The sequence below is a fragment of the Pagrus pagrus genome, assembly GCF_965226575.1.
Source record: "Pagrus pagrus genome assembly, chromosome: 16".
NCBI lineage: Eukaryota > Metazoa > Chordata > Actinopteri > Spariformes > Sparidae > Pagrus > Pagrus pagrus.
Genome location: NC_140200.1, coordinates 7,303,779 through 7,331,198, shown reverse-complemented (window position 1 = coordinate 7,331,198; position 27,420 = coordinate 7,303,779). Strand labels below are relative to the sequence as shown.

At 41.1% G+C, this 27,420-nt stretch overlaps 2 protein-coding genes across 2 annotated transcripts in view; both read right to left on the bottom strand.

Annotated features, from left to right (window-relative positions):
• LOC311272201 (protein NLRC3-like) overlaps nucleotides 1-27,162 on the bottom strand; it is a 55,059-nt gene extending 27,897 nt beyond the window's left edge. Inside the window, exon 1 of the mRNA XM_084378442.1 lies at nucleotides 25,678-27,162. The gene's annotated coding sequence lies outside the window, so the exon portion shown is untranslated. The remainder of the gene's footprint in view (nucleotides 1-25,677) is intronic.
• On the bottom strand, nucleotides 59-25,733 carry LOC311272200 (uncharacterized protein). Its single transcript, XM_084378438.1, has 15 exons — nucleotides 25,647-25,733; nucleotides 25,117-25,278; nucleotides 24,657-24,776; nucleotides 24,198-24,317; nucleotides 22,925-23,160; nucleotides 20,079-21,870; nucleotides 18,877-19,050; nucleotides 16,992-17,165; nucleotides 15,042-15,215; nucleotides 10,163-10,336; nucleotides 8,206-8,379; nucleotides 3,854-4,027; nucleotides 2,885-3,058; nucleotides 2,270-2,443; nucleotides 59-721 (listed from the first exon to the last, which is right to left on the bottom strand). The coding sequence occupies exons 2-15, from the start codon at nucleotides 25,257-25,259 to the stop codon at nucleotides 715-717; spliced, it is 3,810 nt and encodes a 1,269-aa protein (XP_084234564.1). The 5' UTR covers nucleotides 25,260-25,278; nucleotides 25,647-25,733; the 3' UTR covers nucleotides 59-714.
• Nucleotides 27,163-27,420: the final 258 nt, after the last annotated feature.

Below are 27,420 nucleotides of genomic sequence, written 5' to 3'. Positions count from 1 at the left end.
CCACATTTATGTCAGAGAGACTTAGTGTCACAGTTTGAGAAAAGGTGAGGACACAAACACAGAAACACAAGGGAGGCAGGGAGGATAAGGAACAAAAGCAAGCTTTACTAAACGAAAGCTGAACAATCCAAAAAACACAGAAACCCAAAAAAAAACAAGAAGAGGAAACAAGAAAGAAAGACACAAAGAAAAACAGAGAGAAACACAGACTTTACACTAGTTCACACTAGTTTAACCTGTGTATATTTTAAATGACTGTAGATTTACACAACGGATGAACAATATTGGATTTTTGCCTTTGAGGCGATGCTGATATATGCACATATTTTTCCCACCTAACTGCAGAGAACATCAAGTCTCTCTTAATGAGTAATTAACTCATTATTTTGTCTGCTCCTAACGTGACGGCTCCTTGGCAGATGCAGCACAGCAGTCCAGATACACTGATGACTCTGTCACATCCAGAGGAACACAGGGATGATGCTGGACTGGACAGAGCAGATCTCAGAGCAGTTCACACTGCAGCACTGACAGTCATCTCCACGTGTTGTGCTTGGTCTGTCAGTCACTGCTGGATGAAGCTCTCCTCTCCGCCCAGTCAGAGCCTCTCCACCCACCAGCTGGTGATGCTGCTTCAACCTCTCTGGATCATCAGGACACAGCTGATCCTCTCAACACCTCCACCTTTCTCACCACTCACTCTGACAGAGATCATCACAAGCTGATGAGAGAAGCAGAGAGACAGCAGAAGTGATAAATTAGTGTTTACAGAGACTCCCTCCATCAGCTGTCAGTCAGTGATATAAAGACCAGCAGGACTTCAGTTCTGTTCAGACAAGTGGAGCGGCTGTGTAGCGTAGCCAGCTTCCTTTTAGCTCTCATGTTGACGTGTTGGAGTGAAGCTCACAGAGTCCCTAAACGCATCATTACTGCAGAAACACTTTAATGATGATTGACTGCTGTTAAAAACCAGAGTCTCAGTCACACCTGAATATTTCATCTACTTTAAATATTACAATTATGTAAATATGGAGTCTGTTCTAAAAATATCTGGATAAAACAAAAGACAGACGGACACAGACGTCGGAACTAGGGGTGCGGGGGGTGCGGCCCCCCCGCACCCCATCAGCCTCCCTCCCTAGCTGAGAGCCGTGACAAAGATGGACTGATCAGTTCTTTAGTGTTGAAATGAGAGAACAAAGATTTGATGCTACAACAGTTTGATGGATGAGGACCGCTGTCTCTACACATGCTGGCTGTGTCTCAATTCAGGGGCTGCAGCCCACGAAGTGTGCATTTGAAGGCCAATTACGTCACAACACCACGCGAAGGCTGTCCCAATTCGAAGGCTCCTTCAAATGCAGCCTGCCCTTCCCTCTTTTCAGAGGACGCATCGCAACTATCCTTTGCGGCCTCCCATATCCCAAGATCCTTTGTGCATCGCTGGTCAGTCCCGAAACAGAAGAGGACGCAATAGAAAATGGACGACATCAAGTGGCGCAGACATGACATTCAAAATTAAGTAATGGGTTTCTACTCGGTTTTTAGTCTTTTGAACATCCAACGCCAGATATATTAAACTTCAAGGGACTATAAAACCTCCAAATTTTAACTTTCAGTTAAAATACGTGACGCTGGTAATGCTATGGTAAATATAGTTGTTATTCAGCAATGGGTTAATGTTTATTTTGTAATGTTGATAATTCAATTTAGATTTTGTCGTTAATTTTTGTACACACACAAATAAATGTACACGTTTGATAGATTTGAACCAAAATAGACTTTAACTCATCTCTTCATTCATAATCGTGACGTAAGGGGAAGGGCAGGAACATCTGGTGGCCAACCAGGAAAAACTCCGATGGCTAGACCGTCCCATTTAACAACGGTGGACGAGGCCTTCAAGGTCTCTCTGAAGGATCCGGCCTTCGTGGGCCGCAAAGGCTGCAGCCCCTGAATTCAGACACAGCCACTGTGATGCTGTCAGCTGTGATCCAGCTTTACTTCCTGTAGACATGAACACAACAACAACAACAACAACTACAACAGTCGTCTTCTCTTTAACTCAAACACACGATCACAACAAGCCTCTGGCTCATCTGACTGTTCCCCCTCTATCTCTTTCTGTCCAATCCTGAAGCCTGTCACCGTTCTCCTCTCACAGCTTCACTGAGGAAAGCAGGAAGTGCTGGATTTTTACTTTGATACCGACTGTGTTTATTACAATACTGCTGAAACCAGCATGGACTGACTCCAACTCTCTACTGACCTCAGAGTCTCCAGTCTACAGTTTGGACTCTCCTTCAGATCAGACAGCAGCTTCACGTCTGAACCCTGCAGCTTGTTGTCTCTCAGGTCCAACTCTCTCAGATGGGAGGGGTTGGACTTCAGAGCTGAGGCCAGAGAAGCACAGCTGATCTCTGACAAACTGCAGCTCTTCAATCTGAATAAAGAATAAATGATGAAACTTCACAACTTAAATATTCAGTCAGTATAAACGTCACAAAGCTTCATTAAAATGTTGTAAAAAGACAATTCTGAACATATTTGTTATTGTCTGATAGTTAAAATAGAGATTATTTAACTTTTCATTGTAGTATGTATTTTTCTCATCACTTTAAAAAACAGGATTTGGAATCTAAGATGAAAATCAATAGTTGAGGATGTTCAGAGTGAATTATTCATATTGTTATATGAAGGTTTTAAATGTGCAGCTCAACATTGCTTTGCCACAGTCAATGGACTAAACCACAGAAGAAGAAAACAGACTAGCATTAAGATACTCATTGTGGATCAGTATAATATCAGCCTGATGTCTGCAGTTTAGTGTCAGCGCAACTTTCACATATTAATCTGAGCACAGAAGTAAAAAATGGTGTCTGACCTCAGAGCCTCCAGTCGACAGTTTGGACTCTCCAGTCCTGCAGAGAGAAGCTTCACTCCTGAATCCTGCAGCTTGTTTTCACTCAGGTCCAGCTCTCTCAGATGGGAGGGGCTGGACTTCAGAGCTGAGGCCAGAGAAGCACAGCTGATCTCTGACAAACTGCAGCTCATCAATCTGAATAAAGAATAAATGATGTAACTTTAAAAGACGACTTTTAGACTAACTTTAACAATGTTCCTGCTTGAAATCATTCAGTGTTTAATAATCTGTTCAATGTCTGTCAGTGAACTGGCATCCCCCACCTCGGCTTCAGATTCATCAACAGCCAGCGTTACTACCCCCAAGAGTGGTGAGCAAAGTATTACAAGTTTTTTCCATGCCCCGCTGGCTAACAGCTCCACTCGTTCATCAACAATAACTGACACTACAGCGTTCTTTATTTGTAAAGATATCCAGCCTTACATAGTTCTTACTGTCGGGACTGTTATGATGACAGTGAGGCTGATGTTTGTTTACAGCAGCATGTGACCGCTGATACTAGTTTATTTTTTATGTGTAAGCTGTTACAGAAGACCTCTTTGTGAAAGGTTCATTTATTGTTATTGTTCATAATATAAAAATTGGTTTGTGCTACTCACTGGTGAGTTAGCCTACAGGTGGCTTTAAAAAGTGCTAAGCATAGTTTTTCATATTGCACTTTACTGGTCTTGATAATCTTAAGATTCTTAATCACAGAATTAATCCTTAATTCAGTGAGCCAGGTATATTCAAAGTGCACTGTACTGTAAACTTGAAACAGAGAACACTTTACAGGATTTGTGAAAAAAGGCCAGTTTGTGAAAGACCTTAATTTTAGTCGATTAATAAATAATCAAACTCATTGAATTGCGTAGCATCATTCCTTTGCATTGTCCAATGCAAATGTAAATTACTGAAATTTTATAGATACACAGAAACACATGAACTGACCTCAGTGTCTCCAGTCGACAGTTTGGACTCTCCAGTACAGCAGAGAGAAGCTTCACTCCTGAATCCTGCAGCTTGTTGTAACTCAGCTGCAGCTCTCTCAGATGGGAGGGGTTGGACTTCAGAGCTGAGGCCAGAGAATCGCAGCTGATCTCTGACAAACTGCAGTTCCACAATCTGAATAAGAATAAATGATGTAACTTTAAGACAGTGTTCTTGCTTGAAATCATTCAGTGTTTAATAATCTCTTCAGAGCTGAAGAAGCTCCATCCATACAAACTCATGTTGTGCAGCCAAATAAAAAGCCACAGAAACTGATTTAACATTTGATTCTACTAGGGCCGGGACTCGATTAAAAAAATTAATCTAATTAATTAGAGGCTTTGTAATTAATTAATCAAAATTAATCGCATTTTTAATCGCATATAAATATTTGACCTGAGAACAGTGAGAAGCAATTTTTTTCATATAGGTTTTAGTATACCATTGAATAGTGACTGAATAAAAAAGAAAGAAAGAAAAAAAAAAGTTCCTTTGTAATTACATTTTTGGGGATACTGAATTTTAGGTCTTCACTGAATGTTAGCCATAATTATTACTATTAAAATAAACTGAATAAATAAAGACATGGGATGTTTCATTCGGTGTGTAATGGACATATATACAGTACAGACCAAAAGTTTGGACACACCTTCTCATTCAATGAGTTTCCTTTCTTTTCATGACTATTGACATTGTAGATTCACACTGAAGGCATCAAAACTATGAATTAACACATGTGGAAATATGTACTTAACAAAAAAGTGTAAAACAACTGAAAATACGCCTTATATTCTAGTTTCTTCAAAGTAGCCACCTTTTGCTCTGATTACTGCTTTGCACACACTCTGCATTCTCTTGATGAGCTTCAAGAGGTAGTCACCTGAAATGGTTTTCACTTCACAGGTGTGCCCTGTCAGGTTTAATAAGTGGGATTTCTTGCCTTATAAATGGGGTTGGGACCATCAGTTGTGTTGTGCAGAAGTCAGGTGGATACACAGCTGATAGTCCTACTGAATAGACTGTTAGAATTTGTATTATGGCAAGAAAAAAGCAGCTAAGTAAAGAAAAACGAGTGGCCATCATTACTTTAAGAAATGAAGGTCAGTCAGTCCGAAAAATTGGGAAAACTTTGAAAGTGTCCCCAAGTGCAGTCGCAAAAACCATCAAGCACTACAAAGAAACTGGCTCACATGAGGACCGCTCCAGGAAAGGAAGACCAAGAGTCACCTCTGCTGCGGAGGATAAGTTCATTCGAGTCACCAGCCTCAGAAATCGCAGGTTAACAGCAGCTCAGATTAGAGACCAGGTCAATGCCCCACAGAGTTCTAGCTGCAGACACATCTCTAGAACAACTGTTAAGAGGAGACTGTGTGAATCAGGCCTTCATGGTAGAATAGCTGCTAGGAAACCACTGCTAAGGACAGGCAACAAGCAGAAGAGACTTGTTTGGGCTAAAGAACACAAGGAATGGACATTAGACCAGTGGAAATCTGTGCTTTGGTCTGATGAGTCCAAATTTGAGATCTTTGGTTCCAACCACCGTGTCTTTGTGCGACGCAGAAAAGGTGAACGGATGGACTCTACATGCCTGGTTCCCACCGTGAAGCATGGAGGAGGAGGTGTGATGGTGTGGGGGTGCTTTGCTGGTGACACTGTTGGGGATTTATTCAAAATTGAAGGCATACTGAACCAGCATGGCTACCACAGCATCTTGCAGCGGCATGCTATTCCATCCGGTTTGCGTTTAGTTGGACCATCATTTATTTTTCAACAGGACAATGACCCCAAACACACCTCCAGGCTGTGTAAGGGCTATTTGACCAAGAAGGAGAGTGATGGGGTGCTGCGCCAGATGACCTGGCCTCCACAGTCACCGGACCTGAACCCAATCGAGATGGTTTGGGGTGAGCTGGACTGCAGAGTGAAGGCAAAAGGGCCAACAAGTGCTAAGCATCTCTGGGAACTCCTTCAAGACTGTTGGAAGACCATTTCAAGTGACTACCTCTTGAAGCTCATCAAGAGAATGCCAAGAGTGTGCGAAGCAGTAATCAAAGCAAAAGGTGGCTACTTTGAAGAACCTAGAATATAAGACATATTTTCAGTTGTTTCACACTTTCTTGTTAAGTATATAATTCCACATGTGTTAATTCATAGTTTTGATGCCTTCAGTGTGAATCTACAATTTTAATAGTCATGAAAATAAAGAAAACTCTTTGAATGAGAAGGTGTGTCCAAACTTTTGGCCTGTACTGTATATAATGTATTAGTTTCACTTTTTGAATTGAATTAGTGACATAGGCCTTAATAAACTCTCCCATGACATTCTAATGCACCTGTACATCAGAAACAATAGGAGTGATAGGTACAGTAGGATATGCAATAATTAACTACTGCATACATCTTGACAGCTCTACTTTACACTGTTGATTTGTATAATCCCAACAGACATGTCCAGTGATTTTCAGCTTTCTGTGTTTACATGTGTCTGTTTTGATGATACAAGTCAGCGGTCCTGAAATGTGTGTTTCTCTTCTATAAAACACATTCTACATCGCGGAGGCAACGTCTTTCCACTTAGGGCTTCCTTCACCTTTGAAACGGGGCAGAGCTCCGTGGGAAACACCTGCCTGACACAGCAACGTAGGGAACCGTGCACGTCCGCGGCGCACAGCTCCACGGACATGCACGGGGGAAAAAACGGCGTCGCCGTCGCACCGAATGCACGCGGCTACGCGCCGCTTCGGGTTGTGAGCGCGCATGTCGCGCGTCTACATTGGAAGCTAATAGGTAGGCTATTATCAGTATAATCAGAGGCAACCATGAATGAGTTCGCCTCAGTTTCACGTGATTGTCACTGTCAGCCTGTTAATTTTACTGACCCGAGCTGAGACGCACCCCAAGTGTCGGCGGCTTTTTAACTCGTTAAATAATTGTGCTCCAGTATAATCGGTACGCCTGAAACTCATCCAGTGAGAAACGTTCAGCGGTGCAAATATAAGTGCGATGAAAATGCGTTAATTTTTTTAACGTGTTAATTGTTGTGTAATGAATTAATCTTAATTAACGCGTTAAAGTCCCGGCCCTAGATTCTACTATTTAAAGCTCCTGTTATCAAGATAGTTGAATTTTGAGTCTCGTTCCCAACTCGTCAAATACTGACGCTTTGGGATTGTAGGTCGGGTTGGCCGCCATCCCAAAGCGTCAGTATTTGACGAGTCGGTAACGAGACTCAAGAATCAACTCTCTCACCAACAGGAGCTTTAAGATAAAAGTCATCCTGAGTTTTTCAGTCAGTACAGACGTCACATATCATCATAAAGGTTTGGAACAAACAGACGTTTGTTGTTGTCTGACAGAGAAGAAAACACAACGTTTGTGTTTTGATTTTCAGAAGCAAGAAGGAAAAGTGCAAATCAATGATGAAGAGGTTGATAGAGAATAAAACTGTTGAATTTTTTATGTTACAACAGCATGTGTGAAATAACTGTGTGACACTTATAATTCATCAGCAGTGTAATATTTTCATTGTTATTAAAGTTTGTCTTCAGAGTTTCACACATTCAACACGTGCAGTGTGTTGAATCAGAGATTACATTTTGTCCAACGTGACTTAAACATCATCCAACCTCCTTTTTTCAAAGATTCAACACTGTCTTTTCAGAGATTTAAATCTCTGCGGGGGGCCACACCTTTCTGATGTCAGATTAGGGGGTCTGTGTCCAACAATTTCTGTCACTTTACAAAACTGACAAACACCTTCCTCACTCTGTGATTGGTGAGCTGAGTGGAGGTGAGATAGAGCCCAGGTTTGAACTTCTCTCTCAGCTCTTTTTTCATTTGTTACACAACTGTTTCTGTCACTTTGAAATATGAACTGAGTGAAACACTACGAATGTCTTCCAGGAGAGAACATGTGAGAAGTTACCTCCATATTTAAACCATTGTTGAGCCTCCAGTAGCTCTTCGCTTCACCTTCGGCTGTCTGAAACAGCTATGAACACTTTTAGCTTCACTGATGCACACTGATCCCATGCTAAAAGGTGGAGTTAACACACTGCAGATCACTGATTGGTCAGTCGGAACAGCCAGAGTCGTCTCGTCCTCCACGCTCTGAAGTAACATTTCACTTTCTACCTTTTCAGCAGTCTTCTGTCTCGCTGCCTGCAGCCTTTCTCAAGTAAATCTAGTTTCCTTGTTGTGATAAACAACCACACGTGTGCTGTGTGTAGAGAATGTGTGGTCGAGCAAGAGAGAGAGAACAAAAAATGTAAATTATTTAAATGTTATAGATACACAGCAACACATGAACTGACCTCAGAGTCTCCAGTTGACAGTTTGGACTCTCCAGTCCAGCAGAGAGAAGCTTCACTCCTGAATCCTGCAGCTTGTTGTGACTCAGCTGCAGCTCTCTCAGATGGGAGGGGGTGGACTTCAGAGCTGAGGCCAGAGAAGCACAGCTGATCTCTGACAAACTGCAGCTCATCAATCTGAATAAAGAATAAATGATGTAACTTTAAAAGACAATGTTCCTGCTTGAAATCATTCAGTGTTTAATAATCTGTTCAGAGCTGAAGAAGGTTAAGAATGTAGACGTTTAGAAAATGAAACTCCAAACACCTGAACCCAACAGGATGCAGGTTCAACACTGTCAAATACACAAAGTGAAACAGAGCTCTCATTAATATTAATGACAACGTGCTGCTGCTTCAATAAAGACGTAGTGATGTTACCTCTTAAACTCTGCCAGCTCCACCAGAGGCTCCATCGATACAAACTCATGTTGTGCAGCCAAATAAAAACCCACAGAAACTGATTTAACATTTGATTCTACTATTTAAAGCTCCTGTTATTAAGATAGTTGATTTTTGAGTTTCGTTCCCAACTCGTCAAATACTGACGCTTTGGGGTTGTAGGTCGGGTCGGCCGCCATCCCAAAGCGTCAGTATTTGACGGGTTGGGAACGAGACTCAAAAATCAACTCTCTCACCAACAGGAGCTTTAAGATAAAAGTCATCCTGAGTAGAAGTTTTTCAGTCAGTACAGACGCCACATATCATCATAAAGGTTTGGAACAAACACACGTTTGTTGTTGTCCGACAGAGAAGAAAACAACGTTTGAGTTTTGATTTTCAGAAGCAAGAAGCAAAAGTGCAAATCAATGATGAAGAGGTTGATAGAGAATAAAACAGTGTTGAATTTTTGATGTTATTTTAGACATGTTTTAAATATGAAGCAGAACAAGATGCTCAGTGTGAATCAGGACAGAATCTATGTGGTCAGATCCCTTCAGAACTGATGACATGAAAACTAAGATTTAAACAGTTTGGAATAATATTTTTAAAGTATTAACCACGGTTTAAAATAAATATTAAAAGGGATTCAAACTTGAGAACAACAACGGCATGTGTGAAATAACTGTGTGACACTTATAATTCATCAGCAGTGTAATATTTTCATTGTTATTAAAGTTTGTCTTCAGAGTTTCACACATTCAACACGTGCAGTGTGTTGAATCAGAGATTACATTACACTCATGTGTCTTTTGTCCAACGTGACTTAAACATCATCCAACCTCCTTTTTTCAAAGATTCAACACTTTCTTTTCAGAGATTTAAATCTCTGCGGGGGGCCACACCTTTCTGATGTCAGATTAGGGGGTCTGTGTCCAACAATTTCTGTCACTTTACAAAACTGACAAACAAACATTAACACCTTCCTCACTCTGTGATTGGTGAGCTGAGTGGAGGTCAGATACAGTCCAGGTTTGAACTTCTCTCTCAGCTCGTTTTTTCATTTGTTACACAACTATTTCTGTCACTTTGAAATATGAACTGAGTGAAACACTACGAATGTCTTCCAGGAGAGAACATGTGAGAAGTTACCTCCATATTTAAACCATTGTTGAGCCTCCAGCAGCTCTTCGCTCCACCTTTGGCTGTCTGAAACAGCTATGAACACTTTTAGCTTCACTGATGCACACTGATCCCATGCTAAAAGGTGGAGTTAACACACTGCAGACCACTGATTGGTCAGTCGGAACAGCCAGAGTCGTCTCGTCCTCCACGCTCTGAAGTAACATTTCACTTTCTACTTTTTCAGCAGTCTTCTGTCTCGCTGCCTGCAGCCTTTCTCAAGTAAACATAGTTTCCTTGCTGTGATAAACAACCACACGTGTGCTGTGTGTAGAGAATGTGTGGTCGAGCAAGAGAGAGAGAACAAAAAATGTAAATTACCTGAATGTTATAGATACACAGAAACACATGAACTGACCTCAGTGTCTCCAGTCGACAGTTTGGACTCTCCAGTACAGCAGAGAGAAGCTTCACTCCTGAATCCTGCAGCTTGTTCTGACTCAGCTCCAGCTCTCTCAGATGGGAGGGGTTGGACTTCAGAGCTGAGGCCAGAGAAGCACAGCTCATCTCTGACAAACTGCAGCTCATCAATCTGAATAAAGAATAAATGATGTAACTTTAAAAGACAATGTTCCTGCTTGAAATCATTCAGTGTTTAATAATCTGTTCAGAGCTGAAGAAGGTTAAGAATGTAGACGTTTAGAAAATGAAACTCCAAACACCTGAACCCAACAGGATGCAGGTTCAACACTGTCAAATACACAAAGTGAAACAGAGCTCTCATTAATATTAATGACAACGTGCTGCTGCTTCAATAAAGACGTAGTGATGTTACCTCTTAAACTCTGCCAGCTCCACCAGAGGCTCCATCTATACAAACTCATGTTGTGCAGCCAAATAAAAACCCACAGAAACTGATTTAACATTTGATTCTACTATTTAAAGCTCTTGTTATTAAGATAGTTGAATTTTGAGTCTCGTTCCCAACTCGTCAAATACTGACGCTTTGGGATTGTAGGTCTCGTTCTTGTTGAGTCTCGTTCCCGTCAATTTTTCCTCTTCCGCAATTCGCCACAGTCGGCTATAACCCACCTGCCACCCCTTCAGCTCCGAGGAGTGAAATTGAGACTGCTGTTTGGACTCGGTGACTGTTTGTGAGAGTGAGAGCAGCTGCTAGCTGAGCTCTGAGACCACCGAGTGAGAAAGAAGATGTCCGCCGCCGAGGGTCCTCCACAGTCAGCTTGCCATCAGCCCGCCGCGTATCCTCTTCGGCTTGGAGATGCACTACTGGGACTCTTGTGACTTGAGCTCTACTACGGTGAGTACTTAACTGTTGTTTCTGCACGGTCAACGTGAACTGACTTCAACTGTATTTGGCCGCCACGCTCCCCAGCTTCGACCAGGCCTGCAACGTGACGTTTGTCTTATTTCTCTTTTTTGTGTTCCCTGGTTGCCAGCTTGTTTGGGTGTGTGTGTGGGCCCACAAAATAATTAAGTATCACTTAAAGCTTCTATAAAAGTTCTTTTGGTGTGTTTAATGTTAATGAAGGTCTTTTGTGGTGAAGTTCATTAGCAGTGATCAATAGCAGAGCAAGGTTAAAAGACCATTTTAGTGTGTGAACAAAAGTAAATTGACAGTGAATAGTAACAAAACAAGGTTAAAGGAACATTGCACTGAATTCATTGGTTTGACTTGTTAAAATTTCATTCTGAACAAGGTCAGTAGAAAACCACATTTTGGGTTTACTGTGATTTACTGTGGATGGTTACATTTATTTTTTATGGCTATTTGCATTTTTATTTTTCTGTTTAAGTTAATTTATTGGGACATAGTTGTCATGTGATTCATGTTAAGTGCACTTAACAGTAAGAATACATTAAGAAGGTACGTAATAATCCTTTAATATTGAAACAAAAAGAGACACTGTTATCCAATTAAGAGCACATAAATACATGAAAGGAGGTGTGTCTTTTGTCCAACGTGACTTAAACATCATCCAACCTCCTTTTTTCAAAGATTCAACACTTTCTTTTCAGAGATTTAAATCTCTGCGGGGGGCCACACCTTTCTGATGTCAGATTAGGGGGTCTGTGTCCAACAATTTCTGCCACTTTACAAAACTGACAAACAAACATTAACACCTTCCTCACTCTGTGATTGGTGAGCTGAGTGGAGGTGAGATAGAGCCCAGGTTTGAACTTCTCTCTCAGCTCTTTTTTCATTTGTTACACAACTATTTCTGCCACTTTGAAATATGAACTGAGTGAAACACTACGACTGTCTTCCAGGAGAGAACACGTGAGAAGTTACCTCCATATTTAAACCATTGTTGAGCCTCCAGCAGCTTTTTGCTCCACCTTTGGCTGTCTGAAACAGCTATGAAGACTTTTAGCTTCACTGATGCACACTGATCCCATGATAAAAGGTGGAGTTAACACACTGCAGACCACTGATTGGTCAGTCGGAACAGCCAGAGTCGTCTCGTCCTCCACGCTCTGAAGTAACATTTTACTTTCTACCTTTTCAGCAGTCTTCTGTCTCGCTGCCTGCAGCCTTTCTCAAGTAAAGCTAGTTTCCTTGCTGTGATAAACAACCACACGTGTGTGCCAGGGATGGAAATTAACTTTTTTGTCCACCTGCCACTGCGTCTGGTAAGTTCTAAAATCTACCAGCCACTCAACATTTTTACCAGCCACTTTTTAAGCCACTATTTAAGAGTTGATGTGTACAGTACAATGCCTAGAAACATATTTTTCTTGTACAAGACATGCACATAGTATTTCCCAATCAGTACTTGTTACCAGAGTTGATTATTCAGTAATTATGTGATACCAATGAATCATTACAGGGGTAAAACTATCCAAGGGTCATCTACTAGGTCGTGAAATAACAGAAAATGAAGTCTGAATAGACAAAGTGGTTCAAAATGAAGGTTAGATGGTTAGAAATCTACATCAATATCTCCCTACAACTACAGGAATTTACAGTAAGCCTACTTCAACTTATTTCATATGTTCAACTGCACTGGACCCACACAAAGGAAGTGGAAATTGCATCATTAGGTGATTAGAAGGTTAGTAATATATAGCAATATAAGTGCATATGAAAAACAATACAAAAGGATCTACCATGTTAAATCAGGTTCATTTAACATTTAATTTCTTTTCATTAAATGTATATATTAGGAATTGAGGAAAATATCAACACTTATAGAAAAAATACAACACTTATAACAAAAAGCAGAGAGATCAAAAAGCCATCATGTGGCGGAAAGTAGGTAATTTGGGGCAAAAATGATCAAAGTACCCAATTGGACATGCAAACAACAACAGAACTGATTGACAATGTGCTTGACAACTGTTCGATTTTTGAGTGTCTGATGCATGTTGACGACAAACCGAGCAGTACATCAGTTTACTTTCGTCCTTGTGCACAAGCCAATGCAGGTGTTGTATCGAGCTCTGTTTCCTCATCGAGATTTGTTTCCCCTCGTCCCGCCCCCATCCGAAATGGCCCAAAGGGCGAAGGAAGCGCGTGTTCACAAAAAGCTCGCCCCCGAGCTGTTGTGCTCGTACCACAGAGGCACTGTGGAGAGAGCTAAGGTTCAAAACTGACTTTTTTTCGCGAGTTTTATCTGAAGATGTTGTATTGTAGAAGTGAAATCCAAATTTCATGACTGTCTAGTTATATTTTTAAACTGGGACAACAGCACATATGTTTGTGTTTTTATGTCTTTATTAACACAACCAACTACTGTTATTTCTATCAATAAAAAATATTATATTTGTGAGAGACTTCATTTTGAACATTATGGACTTTTGGAAGAAAGTGTGCTGGTTCATTTATAGGCTAAATATAAATTGCTATTTTATCATATTTGTCTTAAATCCAGCTCCATTATACAGTAGCAGGTAAAGCACATCCTGACAGCTTGGAGTATTACTGTCAGATACTGTTCAGAGGGGGAACAGTATCTGACAGTAATACTCCAAGCTGTCAGGATGCGTTCCCCCCAGTTTAAATGGTCAAATTTAATGATATCAGCCTGAAAATCACAGGACTTGTCTGTTGTGGGGAAGAAGTCAGCAGTATGAATTTGAAAGATGTGTGAGCCTCCTTTCATATTGAACAAAGGGGGAACAATATCTGACAGTAATACTCAAAGCTGTCAGGATGTGCTTTACCTGCTATAATGGAGCTGGATTTAGGACAATTATGATAAAATACCGATTTAAATTTAGCCTATAAATGAACGAGCACACTTTCTTCCAAAAGTCCATAATATTCAAAGTGAAGTCTCTCACAAATATAATATTTTTTATTGATAGAAATAACAGAAGTTAATTGTGTTAATGAAGACATAAAAACACAAACATATGTGCTGTTGTCCCAGTTTAAAAATATAACTAGACAGTCATGAAATTTGGATTTCACTTCTACAATACAACATCTTCAGATAAAACTTGCGAAAAAAAGTCAGTTTTGAACCTTAGCTCTCTCCACAGTGCCTCTGTGGTACGAGCACAACAGCTCAGGGGCGAGCTGTTTGTGAATGCGCGTTTCCTTCGCACTTTGGGCCATTTCAGACAGGGGTGTGACTGGGGGAAACAAATCTCGACGAAGAAACAAAGTCTGTGTTCCCCATTTTCCATTAAAACATCTCTTCTTGGCCTTTACCTCGCTTGGCTCCCCTTTCTCGTTCACACTTTCCTCAGTGGTTCTTTTAACTCCTGCGATGTAACGCCACATTTTAATTTACTTCAGTTCTTGTAAACTCCGACAAAAAAGTAGCTCCCGCTTACCTTGATTCGGGCGCCACAATAAATAGTTCCAACTTAAAGTTGATGGTTGCCAAGCAAAGGGGTAGCCGGCTCCATAGACATATGTAGGGCCGGCTCGGCTGACCAGGGCGCGGAGTAATAATTAGTAGCAGTGAAGAGTCCAAGTGAAGGCTTGCAAGTGAAGTCCAAAGGACACTTTAGTCCAATCAGAAACATTTAATTTGACCGGATCTAACTCTAGGGTTGTGGAAAGCGCACTGTTATGCCTTAACCAAGATATCGATCATTAAGATTAACTGGATCAGATCTGACTGGAATGAACCCGCCACAGTGGCTGGTAAACTGATTGAATTCACCCGCCAGCACACAAATTCACCCACATTTGGCGGGTGGCGGGTGCTAATTTCCATCCCTGGCATGTGCTGTGTGTAGAGGATGTGTGGTCGAGCAAGAGAGAGAGCAAAAATTTTTTCATTAATTAAATGTTATAGATACACAGAAACACATGAACTGACCTCAGTGTCTCCAGTCGACAGTTTGGACTCTCCAGTACAGCAGAGAGAAGCTTCACTCCTGAATCCTGCAGCTTGTTGTGACTCAGCTCCAGCTCTCTCAGATGGGAGGGGGTGGACTTCAGAGCTGAGGCCAGAGAAGCACAGCTGATCTCTGACAAACTGCAGCCCATCAATCTGAATAAAGAATAAATGATGTAACTTTAAAAGACAATGTTCCTGCTTGAAATCATTCAGTGTTTAATAATCTGTTCAGAGCTGAAGAAGGTTCAGAATGTAGACATTTAGAAAATGAAACTCCAAACACCTGAACCCAACAGGATGCAGGTTCAACACCGTCACATACACAAAGTGAAACAGAGCTCTCATTAATATTAATGACAATGTGCTGCTGCTTCAATAAAGACGTAGTGATGTCACCTCTTAAACTCTGCCAGCTCCACCAGAGGCTCCATCGCTACAAACTCATGTTGTGCAGCCAAATAAAAACCCACAGAAACTGATTTAACATTTGATTCTACTATTTAAAGCTCCTGTTATTAAGATAGTTGAATTTTGAGTCTCGTTTCCCAACTCGTCAGATACTGACGCTTTGGGATTGTAGGTCGGATCAACCGCCATCTCAAAGCGTCAGTATTTGACAGGTTGGGAACGAGACTCAAAAATCAACTCTCTCACCAACAGGAGCTTTAAGATAAAAGTCATCCTGAGTAGAAGTGTTTCAGTCAGTAGAGACGTCACATATCATCATAAAGGTTTGGAACAAACACACGTTTGTTGTTGTCTGACAAAAAAGAAAACACAACGTTTGAGTTTTGATTTTCAAGAGCAAGAAGCAAAAGTGCAAATCAATGATGAAGAGGTTGATAGAGAATAAAACAGTGTTGAATTTTTGATGTTATATTAGACATGTTTTAAATATGAAGCAGAACAAGATGCTCAGTGTGAATCAGGACAGAATCTATGTGGTCAAATCCCTTCAGAACTGATGACAGGAAAACTAAGATTTAAACAGTTTGGAATAATGTTTTTAAAGTATTAACCACGGTTTAAAATAAATATTAAATGGATTTAAACATGTGAGAACAACAACAGTATGTGTGAAATAACTGTGTGACACTTATAATTCATCAGCAGTGTAATATTTTCATTGTTATTAAAGTTTGTCTTCAGAGTTTCACACATTCAACACGTGCAGTGTGTTGAATCAGAGATTACATTACACTCATGTGTCTTTTGTCCAACGTGACTTAAACATCATCCAACCTCCTTTTTTCAAAGATTCAACACTTTCTTTTCAGAGATTTAAATCTCTGCGGGGGGCCACACCTTTCTGATGTCAGATTAGGCGGTCTGTGTCCAACAATTTCTGTCACTTTACAAAACTGACAAACAAACATTAACACCTTCCTCACTCTGTGATTGGTGAGCTGAGTGGAGGTGAGATAGAGCCCAGGTTTGAACTTCTCTCTCAGCTCTTTTTTCATTTGTTACACAACTATTTCTGTCACTTTGAAATATGAACTGAGTGAAACACTACGAATGTCTTCCAGGAGAGAACATGTGAGAAGTTACCTCCATATTTAAACCATTGTTGAGCCTCCAGCAGCTCTTCGCTCCACCTTTGGCTGTCTGAAACAGCTATGAACACTTTCATTTTCACTGATGCACACTGATCCCATGCTAAAAGGTGGAGTTAACACACTGCAGATCACTGATTGGTCAGTCAGAACAGCCATAGTCGTCTCGTCCTCCACGCTCTGAAGTAACATTTCACTTTCTACCTTTTCAGCAGTCTTCTGTCTCGCTGCCTGCAGCCTTTCTCAGGTAAAGCTAGTTTCCTTGTTGTGATAAACAACCACACGTGTGTGCTGTGTGTAGAGAATGTGTGGTCGAGCAAAAAATGTTTTAATTAATTAAATGTTATAGATACACAGAAACACATGAACTGACCTCAGAGTCTCCAGTCGACAGTCTGGACTCTCCAGTCCAGCAGAGAGAAGCTTCACTCCTGAATCCTGCAGCTTGTTGTGACTCAGCTGCAGCTCTCTCAGATGGGAGGGGTTGGACTTCAGAGCTGAGGCCAGAGAATCGCAGCTGATCTCTGACAAACTGCAGTCCATCAATCTGAAAAAAGAATAAATGATGTAACTTTAAAAGACAATGTTCCTGCTTGAAATCATTCAGTGTTTAATAATCTGTTCAGAGCTGAAGAAGGTTAAGAATGTAGACGTTTAGAAAATGAAACTCCAAACACCTGAACCCAACAGGATGCAGGTTCAACACTGTCAAATACACAAAGTGAAACAGAGCTCTCATTAATATTAATGACAACGTGCTGCTGCTTCAATAAAGACGTAGTGATATCACCTCTTAAACTCTGCAGCTCCACCAGAGGCTCCCTCTACACAAACTCATGTTGTGCAGCCAAATAAAAACCCACAGAAACTGATTTAATATTTGATTCTACTATTTAAAGCTCCTGTTATTAAGATAGTTGAATTCTGAGTCTTGTTCCCAACTCTTCAAATACTGACGCTTTGGGATTGTACGTCTCGTTCTCGTTGAGTCTCGTTCCGGACAATTTTTCCTCTTCCACCATTCGCCACAGTCGGCTATAACCCACCCGCCACCCCTTCAGCTCCGAGGAGTGAAACTGAGACTGCCGTTTGGACTCGGTGACTGTTTGTGAGAGTGAGAGCAGCTGCTAGCTGAGCTCTGAGACCACCGAGTGAGAAAGAAGATGTCCGTCGCCGAGGGTCCTCCACAGTCAGCTTGCCATCAGCCCGCCGCGTATCCTCTTCAGCTTGGAGGTGCACTACTGGGACTCTTGTGACTTGAGCTCTACTACGGTGAGTACTTACCTGTTGTTTCTGCACGGTCAACGTGAACCGGCTTCAACTGTATTTGGCCGCCACGCTCCCCAGCTTCGACTAGGCCTGCAACGTGACGTTTGTCTTATTTCTCTTTTTTGTGTTCCCTGGTTGGCAGCTTGTTTGGGTGTGTGTGTGGGCCCACAAAATAATTAAGTATCACTTAAAGCTTCTATAAGAGTTCTTTTGGTGTGTTTAATGTTAATGAAGGTCTTTTGTGGTGAAGTTCATTAGCAGTGATCAATAGCAGAGCAAGGTTAAAAGAACATTTTTGTGTGTGAACAAAGTAAATTGACAGTGAATAGTAACAAAACAAGGTTAAAGGAACATTACACTGAATTCATTGGTTTGACTTGTTAAAATGTCATTCTGAACAAGGTCAGTAGAAAACCATATTTTGGGTTTACTGTGATTTACTGTGGATGGTTACATTTATTTTTTATGGCTATTAGAATTTTTATTTTTCTGTAAATAAATTTAAGTTAATTAATTGGGACATAGTTGTCATGTGATTAATTTTAAGTGCACTTAACAGTAAGAATACATTAAGAAGGTACGTAATAATCCTTTAATATTGAAATAAAAAGAGACACTTTTTCCCAATTAAGAGCACATAAATACATGAAAGGAGGTGTGTCTTTTGTCCAACGTGACTTAAACATCATCCAACCTCCTTTTTTCAAAGATTCAACACTTTCTTTTCAGAGATTTAAATCTCTGTGTATCTGTGTATGCTGTACGTCAGGCAGTAATATACAATAATGTAGTGTCACCTGTCGCTGTGTGTGTGTGTGTGTGATATAAATATATAATTTGGAGACAAACTGTTCAGACTGTCAAACTTTAAACTGAGTTGTTGTGATTTGAGCTCAGACAAACCCAGAAAACAAGTAAACTGAAGGAAATTTAAAACATCTGTTATGGATTTAAATGTTATAGATCTACACAGAAACACATGAACTGACCTCAGAGTCTCCAGTCGACAGTTTGGACTCTCCAGTCCAGCAGAGAGAAGCTTCACTCCTGAATCCTGCAGCTTGTTGTCACTCAGGTCCAGCTCTGTCAGATGGGAGGGGTTGGACTTCAGAGCTGAGGCCACGACTTCACAGTGACTCTCTGAGAGTCCACGTTTAATAAATCTGTGATTGCAGATAAAAGAACATTAAAACAATAAAATGTGAGACTTTATTCTGAAAACAGATGCATACATTTTGCATCACAAAGCACAGGTGGTCAGTTGGTCAGCCCGAGCTGGTCAGTCAGTGATCACAAGGTTTGTAGTTTGAAACTTGAGCTCCTTCTGTCCATGAGGCCCCAGACTTTCCCTGCCTGAGGAGATCAGAGGGGCTGAATCGGTGACCCATTTTATATCACCCCCCAAAACACACTTGAATAAAGCCGCTTTTAACCCCTGATGTGGATGTTTTTATCTTGATGTTTGATTTTGGTTTGTTTTATTCATTCTGTTGTCTTTATATTTATGTTTGTAATTGTCGGGGTAAAACTTGCTTTTTCTTGTGACTCCTTCATTGTTTTGCTGTTTAATGTGTGTACAGCACTTTGTAGCTGCTTTTAAAAGTGTTATATCAAGAAAATAAATAAATAAATGAACCTCCCCGAGTGTCCTTGAGCAACATGAACTGCAAACTGATGTTTAGGACACAAGTGTCCAAATGACTGTAATGTAAACGAGTCAGATTTGAGTTGATTTATATTCATTAAGCTTTATGTAAATTCACTGTAGGTTGTAACTGCACTCGTATGTGTTGACCTCAGTCATGTGTTTGTGTGGATTTTGTTCTTTGATGCATTTTATTCTGTCGCTCCGTCTGCTTTTCACCTCCCATTAAATTAATTCAACGTCTTCTACTGCATCAATAGTATAATACGTACTAAAGATTGAGTTATCATCATCTGATGGGTAATCATTTGTCTCAAGTGGAGTTCACCTGGCTGAAGTAAATGTTTTGGAAAGTAGACGACTACATGTCATTTCATCTCTGAGCTTGGTGATGATAATTGATTCAATAAGCAGGTTTCATACTTGTTCAGGAAAACATGTATCGTGTTGAGGTTTTATATAATGCATGTGTGTAAAGTGTTTGTCTTTAATACTGAAGGCTTCAGCTTTACCATGACTTTTAATGTTAATCACATCTGGACTTACCGAGCCTTTCTACAGTTCCTCACAGCTGGAATCAGTCTCTGTTTTCCCAAATTGGATGTGTTGTATTTCTGTGTGTCCAACTCATCCAGAACCTCCTCTGACATCTGCAGCATGTAGGCCAGAGCTGAGCAGTGGATCTCAGAGAGTTTCTTCTCTGATCTGTTCTCTGACTTCAGGAACTCTTGGATCTCCTGATGGACTGAGTGGTCGTTCGTCTCCGTCAGACAGTGGAAGATGTTGATGCTTCTGTCAGGAGAGATCTTATCACTGCTCATCTTCTTCAGGTTGTTGATGGCTCTCTGCATGATTTTTGGCCTGTTGTCCGTCTGACCCAGCAGGCCTGCTAAGAGTCTCTGGTTGGACGTCAGAGAGAGGCCATGAAGGAAGCGAACAAACAGGTCCAGGTGACCATTCTTACTTTTGAGGGATTTCTGCATGGCGCTCTTCAGGAAGTCATTCAGGGTTGAATCAACATATTCATCCCCAAAGAAGTCCTTCAGTACCTCTGTGTTCCTGTTGGTGTAACAGTGGAACATGTAGACTGCAGCCAGAAACTCCTGAACGCTCAGATGAACAAAGCAGTAGACTGTTTTCTGGAAGATCACACTCTCTCTTCTGAAGATCTCTGTACAAACTCCTGAGTACACCGAGGCCTCTGTGACATTAAGACCAACCCGCTCCAGGTCTTCTTGGTAGAACATGATGTTTCCTTCCTCCAGATGTTCAAACGCCAGCCTCCCCAGCTTCAGAAGAACTTCCCTGTCAGCCTCCGTCAGCTCCTGTGGACTCGTCTCACGTCCCTCATCGTATTTCTGCTTCTTCCTCTTTGTCTGAACCAGCAGGAAGTGTGAGTACATGTCAGTCAGGGTCTTGGGCAGCTCTCCTCTCTGGTCTGTAGTCAACATGTGATCCAGAACTGTAGCAGTGATCCAGCAGAAGACTGGGATCAGACACATGATGTGGAGGCTCCTGGAGGTCTTGATGTGTGAGATGACTCTGCTGGACAGATCTTCATCACTGAACCTCCTCCTGAAGTACTCCTCCTTCTGGGCGTCAGTGAAGCCTCGTACTTCTGTTACCCTGTCGACACGTGAAGGAGGGATCTGATTGGCTGCTGCAGGTCGGGAAGTTATCCAGACGAGAGCCGAGGGAAGCAGCTTCCCCTCGATGAGGTTTGTCAGCAGCACGCTGACTGATGACTTCTGTGTGACATCAGACACGACCTCATTGTTCTTGAAATCCAGTGAAAGTCTGCTTTCATCCAGGCCGTCAAAGATGAACAGAAGTTTACAGACAGCGAGCTTCTCTGCTGTCACCTTCTGTAATGTTGGATGGAAAACATGGAGCAGCCTGAGAAGACTGTACTGCTCATCTCTGATCAGGTTCAGCTCCCTGAACGAAAGCACAACCACCAGACTGACATCTTGGTTTTCGGAGCCCTCTGCCCAGTCCAGAGTGAACTTCAGCACTGAGAAGGTTTTTCCAACACCAGCGACGCCATTCGTCAGAACCACTCTGACGTGTCTCTGTTGGTCAGGTGAGGCTTTAAAGATGTCGCAGCACTTGATTGGAGTTTCACTGAAGGTCTTCTTCTTGTAAACTGTCTCGAGCTGCCTCACCTCATGTTGGGTATTAACCTCTTCACTCTGTCCCTCTATGATGTAGAGCTCAGTGTAGATCTTGTTAAGGAGGGTTCCACTTCCTGTTTCATCACTTCCTTCAGTCACACGTTCACATCTCCTCTTCAGACTGATCTTATGTTCATGGAAAACCTCCTGCAGACCAACATTCACTGAAAAAAGAGAAAAAAGTGGGAGACAAAAAATACAATGTGACAATCAGCAGTCAATCGTCTTTTCATTACAAATTAAAAAAACATCAGTATGAGAATATGTTTGTTGTTTTCTTTTTCTTTCTTTCCACCTTAACGTCGTGGAGAGGTTTGTGTGTCCCTGTGATCCTCGGAGCTCTGTTGTCGGGGGCATTAGCCCCTGGCAGGGTCTCGCAAAGCTAATTGGCCCCAGAGGAGGGGCCAGACTGAGAGTGGTTCAAAGAACCTCAGGTTGGCCCCTGTAAATGACCACCACCTGCACCTCAGCCCATCCACTACACTCTGCTACTGCTAACTGCTTGTTATTCCCTCACTACAAGGGGGGACCAGCTACTGCTCAACTAAATCCAGACTGTTTGATGTCCTGGATCCACAATAGTGACACAAACTCCCCAGTGACATCAGAACAGAAGAAACTCGACACAACTTCAGACTGAAAACTCTCCTGTGTGAAATCTTGGCCCATAAAAACAATCTCTCTCTCGATCTCTTACTGCTTCAAATTGTAGCTCTTGAACCATTTTAGCATAATTGATTAATTTGATCTACTCATGTTGTATCCACATGGTTCAATCAGTTATTTTCAGTCACTTCTGGATAAAAACATCAGCTACATGAACGTATTGTAATGAAGCAGGTTACATTTTTAAGCTGTTTAATGTGCTGAAACTGAGCAGCTAATTAGCTATCTGCTGTAGCCTGAAAATAGATGTTAGCAGTGCACTTTTCCTCACTGGATGTTTGTTTGGTCGCTTGTTCAACAAGTGGATCTGCAGGACGAGGTGTGTGTTTGTAAGTTAGAGGAGGAGGAGATGTTAGCAGGAAAACTAATGTGGAATGTTGTTTAAAGTGATGTTTTGTCTCAAGCTGCTGTCTGACACTTCTCCATCTCAATCTATGCATACAGAGAACAAACAGCTTTCTGATTGGTTAATGTGTGACATAACAAATGTATTAAAACAACAAGTAGTGTCTTCAGACATGAAGACATCAGCAGACAGATATATAGTCTTACTTTGTACAGTGCTGGTCAGACTGGCTGTCTGCAGTCCAGCTCTTGTTCTGGATCTTTCTCCACACTGGGGACAGGAGGAGTGTCCTGGTGAAGCAGACTGGTCCCAGTATGATGTGATGCACTGTCTGCAGAACCAGTGTCCACAGCTGGCAGAGACTGGATCCTTCAGGACGTCCTGGCAGGAAACACAGTAGGACGGCTGCTCCTCCACAGAAACATGCCTCCTCTTCTCCTCTCTGTGAAGACATTTCTTTAGAACTAGAAACCATTTGTTGATTGTTTCTAAAAATATCAAGATTTGGTCGACACTGTTGAGAAGCTCAGATCAGCTGACAGAGGACAGTAAAACTGTCTTTACTTTTCTGACTGAATTCAGCATTCAGTCTGGAATAAAAATGGCTATTTGTGTTATTTCAACTCTTCTGCTTAGTCAGTTTGAACCTGGAGATAAAGATGTTCTCAATAACTGTGGTCGACCACTTTGACATGACTCTTTAACTATGAGATGACTTTAAACTATGAAATTACTTTTAACTATGAGATGACTTTTAACTTTGACATGACTTTTAATGACATGACTTTTTTAAACTATAAAATCATTTTTAATTATGAAATGAAGCTTACATGTATTTAAAAACTTATTTAAAAAAATACACCGGCAGGGCTGGACCCAAATAGTCGACTTTTCTCATATTGGTTCATCTGGTAGTAATTTGGTTTACAAATTCATGATTAATTTTTTTGTTGCTGTTTTCTTCATAAATATAGACTATCAATAATGTTGATCCACAAACTAGCTCATCAATATGCACAACAGGTGCACACCAATAAGGTTTCCCATAAGTTCATGTATTTGTTGCAGACCGACGAATCAAAAGGCTGCCACCCTCTCACTCACGTACACATGACGTAGTGTTTCCCACACAGACTTTACTTGGGCGGGCCAACAAGGTATATTAACGGCCACTAACGTTTATCTGATGACCCATTTTAGCATTTTGTAAGTGTGAGAGAACAACAGCATTCGTAATGGTTTAACAAGTGGACAATCTCCCCTCGCTTTATCCCTCCTGTACCTCTACCTGCTCTGCACAGAAAAGAGAGAGAGACTTCTCCAGAAATACCGTCAGAAGTTTGTGGCTATTAAACCCAGATAAAGATCATCTCAGTTTGAAACAGTATCTGCAGGAATAGTTCTTTAAGAGAACATTTTGTCTTCATCCTCAAAGCATCATCTTCATCAGGTCAGTTTACAGTAAGAACAGTTTCTTACTTCGAGTCTGATGGTCCAGGTTCATTACTGAAGAGTGGAGGAAAATCTTTGGAGCGGTCACTCTTCATAGACAGACAGCTGGATACTGGAGACTCTGCTCTCTGTCTGCTGGACTGAACTCTGCAAACACCAACATGTTTGTATTTATATCTCATGAATCCTTGAAAAAAAGTCTAATTACAAATTCATAGAGGGAGCAAACTCCTCCTGTCCATAAATAAGAAGTTTAACAATTTCTATTTGTCTTCTTTGATTAGATTACAGCATTTTACATGACTGACAGCACTAATAGGAAGATGGGACGAATGATCTCTGTCATCATGAGTCCCAAAAGGTTTGTTAAAGTTAGTTAGCAAATACACTGTTGTTGAAATATACAAACACAACATAAACAAAACATGTCATTGTGAGAGGGAACTGGAAAAAGTCACATAAATGAGTTAGTATCAGGTGTCTTACTTTGAGTCTGATGGTCCAGGTTCATTACTGAAGAGTGGAGGAAAATCTTTGGAGCGGTCACTCTTCATAGACAGACAGCTGGATACTGGAGACTCTGCTCTCTGTCTGATGGACTGAACACTGCAAACACCAACATGTTTGTATTTATATCTCATGAATCCTTGAAAAAAAGTCTAATTACAAATTCATAGAGGGAGCAAACTCCTCCAGTTCATAAATAAGAAGTTTAACAATTTCTATTTGTCTTCTTTGATTAGATTACAGCTTTTTACATGACTGACAGCACTAAGAGGAAGATGGGACGAATGATCTCTCTGTCATGAGTCCCAAAAGGTTTGTTAAAGTTAGTTAGCAAATACACTGTTGTTGAAATATACAAACACAACATAAACAAAACATGTCATTGTGAGACAGGGAACAGAAAAAAGTCACATAAATGAGTTAGTATCAGGTGTCTTACTTTGAGTCTGATGGTCCAGGTTCATTACTGAAGAGTGGAGGAAAATCTTTTGACCGGTCACTCTTCATAGACAGACAGCTGGATACTAGAGACTCTGCTCTGTCCTCCTCCTCCTCCTCCTCCTCCTTCACACAAACACTCATCTTCTGCTCTGAAGTCAGTCTGAGAGGTGAAACAGTAGCTGTGAGCTCAGGACACAAGAATCAGGAAACAAGTTTGTTCAAGAGTCACACAAGGCCGCGAGAGCAGGAAGTAACACACACTCTCTCTCCCCTTCACACACACATTATACAGTATAATAAAAGCATCCAGAAGTCCACCTGGTCACTTTTCTTCACACCTGTGCTTGTTTTCTTGGGTTACTGTAGGTTTAAAGAGGATTATTCAGCCAATCAGGACTTTGTGTCCACAGATGAATCAAACTGTTGAGTTCACTCCAACATTTCTTTCCTCCACAGTCCACAGGGAGAAAACTGACTCACAGTAAGTGAAGTCACAGTAAATATTCAAAAAGTGTTTTTAACACTCACCCTGCCTCAGACTTCTGCTGTTCTTCTGCCCCGTCCTCTTAAAATGGAGTCTGACTGAACACTTTCACTTTCAGGGTTACTCCCTGTGTGTGTGTGTGTGTGTGTGTGTGTGTGTGTGTGTGTGTGTGTGTGTGTGTGTTATGACGTCCTTGGCGCCTCCCTGGTCTCATGTTCTTCTTCTGATTTTATGGCGGGTTGTTGCAACCATAGACATATATACATAGACGCCTCATTGAGCGCTGGACCGTACGTCGACGTCGCCGCCATATTGGAGGAGGCAGATCTGCCCCGTGAACTAATACAAGTGAATGTGTCTATGGTTGCAACCATGACTTTAAAGGTGCATACCACCACCTATTGTACCGGAGTACGTAGCATGGAGGTGGATGAAAATACAACTGCCTTTCTCAAACTATGGTACTATGGACTCCCTCTAGTGGTACGCGGAGGAATCTCAGAAATAGCCTGCTTTTAAAAAAATAAACAACATTAATTATACAACACGTAGATCCGACCGAGCAATCTGATTGGTCAATCAGACATTATAGACTGTGCTCAAATGAAAAATGCCTCATCACTATAAATATTACTCCGCCTGTATTTTAAACTACGCAGGAACAGCTAGCAAGAAACACAGCTAGCTAACGGTGGAGCTCAAACGGCTGAATTGATCTGACACAAAATGGATCATTTTGCTGTTAATTTTGAAGCCTACGCAGAATAAGCAAAAGTAATAAATGTTTAGATGTAAGGGACGATGTAGTAAATGTCGCCTAAGAATGAATCATATAAACTATCAAGTTGCTGATTAATGAAAGATAATGAAAAATAACCGTTAATCGTTGTAGATAAAGATCAGCTGTGCTGATGAGTCGTTGACACGGCACCTGCTACCGTAACGTTACTAGCTTAAAATGACTGTAAAGTCGGCAGACGCAATAACTGTATCAGTCCATGAAAAAAATATTTTTTCCAGCGGATATCTTAGTTACAACACGATTGAGCTAGCAAAGCAGTTGTGTGTTGCTATGTGTGGTATTAATTCAGTTTTGGGAAATTGCGATGTCTTGAAAGCATAAGCTGAAGTTGGCTGCAGCTGACAGGGACTAGTTAACGCCAGACGTCATGTATTTCCATTGAAACCGGGACAAACACCAGCAAAACACTTATACTTTGCGAGCGTATTGTTCCACATTAAGGATAAATTTTTCTAATATATTTTATTTTAATTGGTGGTTGTTGTATAATCACATTATTACACGAGAGGGTGTGCTTTACCGTCATTATCGTCATGACAGTGATGCGGTCAGCGCCTCTTTCCGTTAGCATCACTGAAGTGAAGTAAAGCACACACTCTCGTGTAATAATGCTTAATTTGAAAACGTATAATACTATCAAAATACTGTGACAAATGAAATGAAAACACCGTAACCGTGAGATAAATGAAAATGGGTTTAAAATAAGTTCAGACTTAACCGTATTTTATTTGTTCATCCGCAGGTCAGCCTGCTGCGTAGTCGGGTTGTGGCGCGCGCGTCAAGCCGTTACAAGGTGACGACAAAGATCGTAAGTGGAGGAAGATGAAAAGAGTTAAAAATGCAGTCCGGCTCCAAACAGGATCTCTTCATGTTTGCTGTTTATTTTCAGTCCTCAGAGTTTGTTCTCTTGATAACAATAATAATAGTAATACAATTATATTACTAATAATTTGTTTACAATACACTTTTGCTCTCTAATGATTTTTATATATGAATTGTGGCTTTTTACAGCAGAA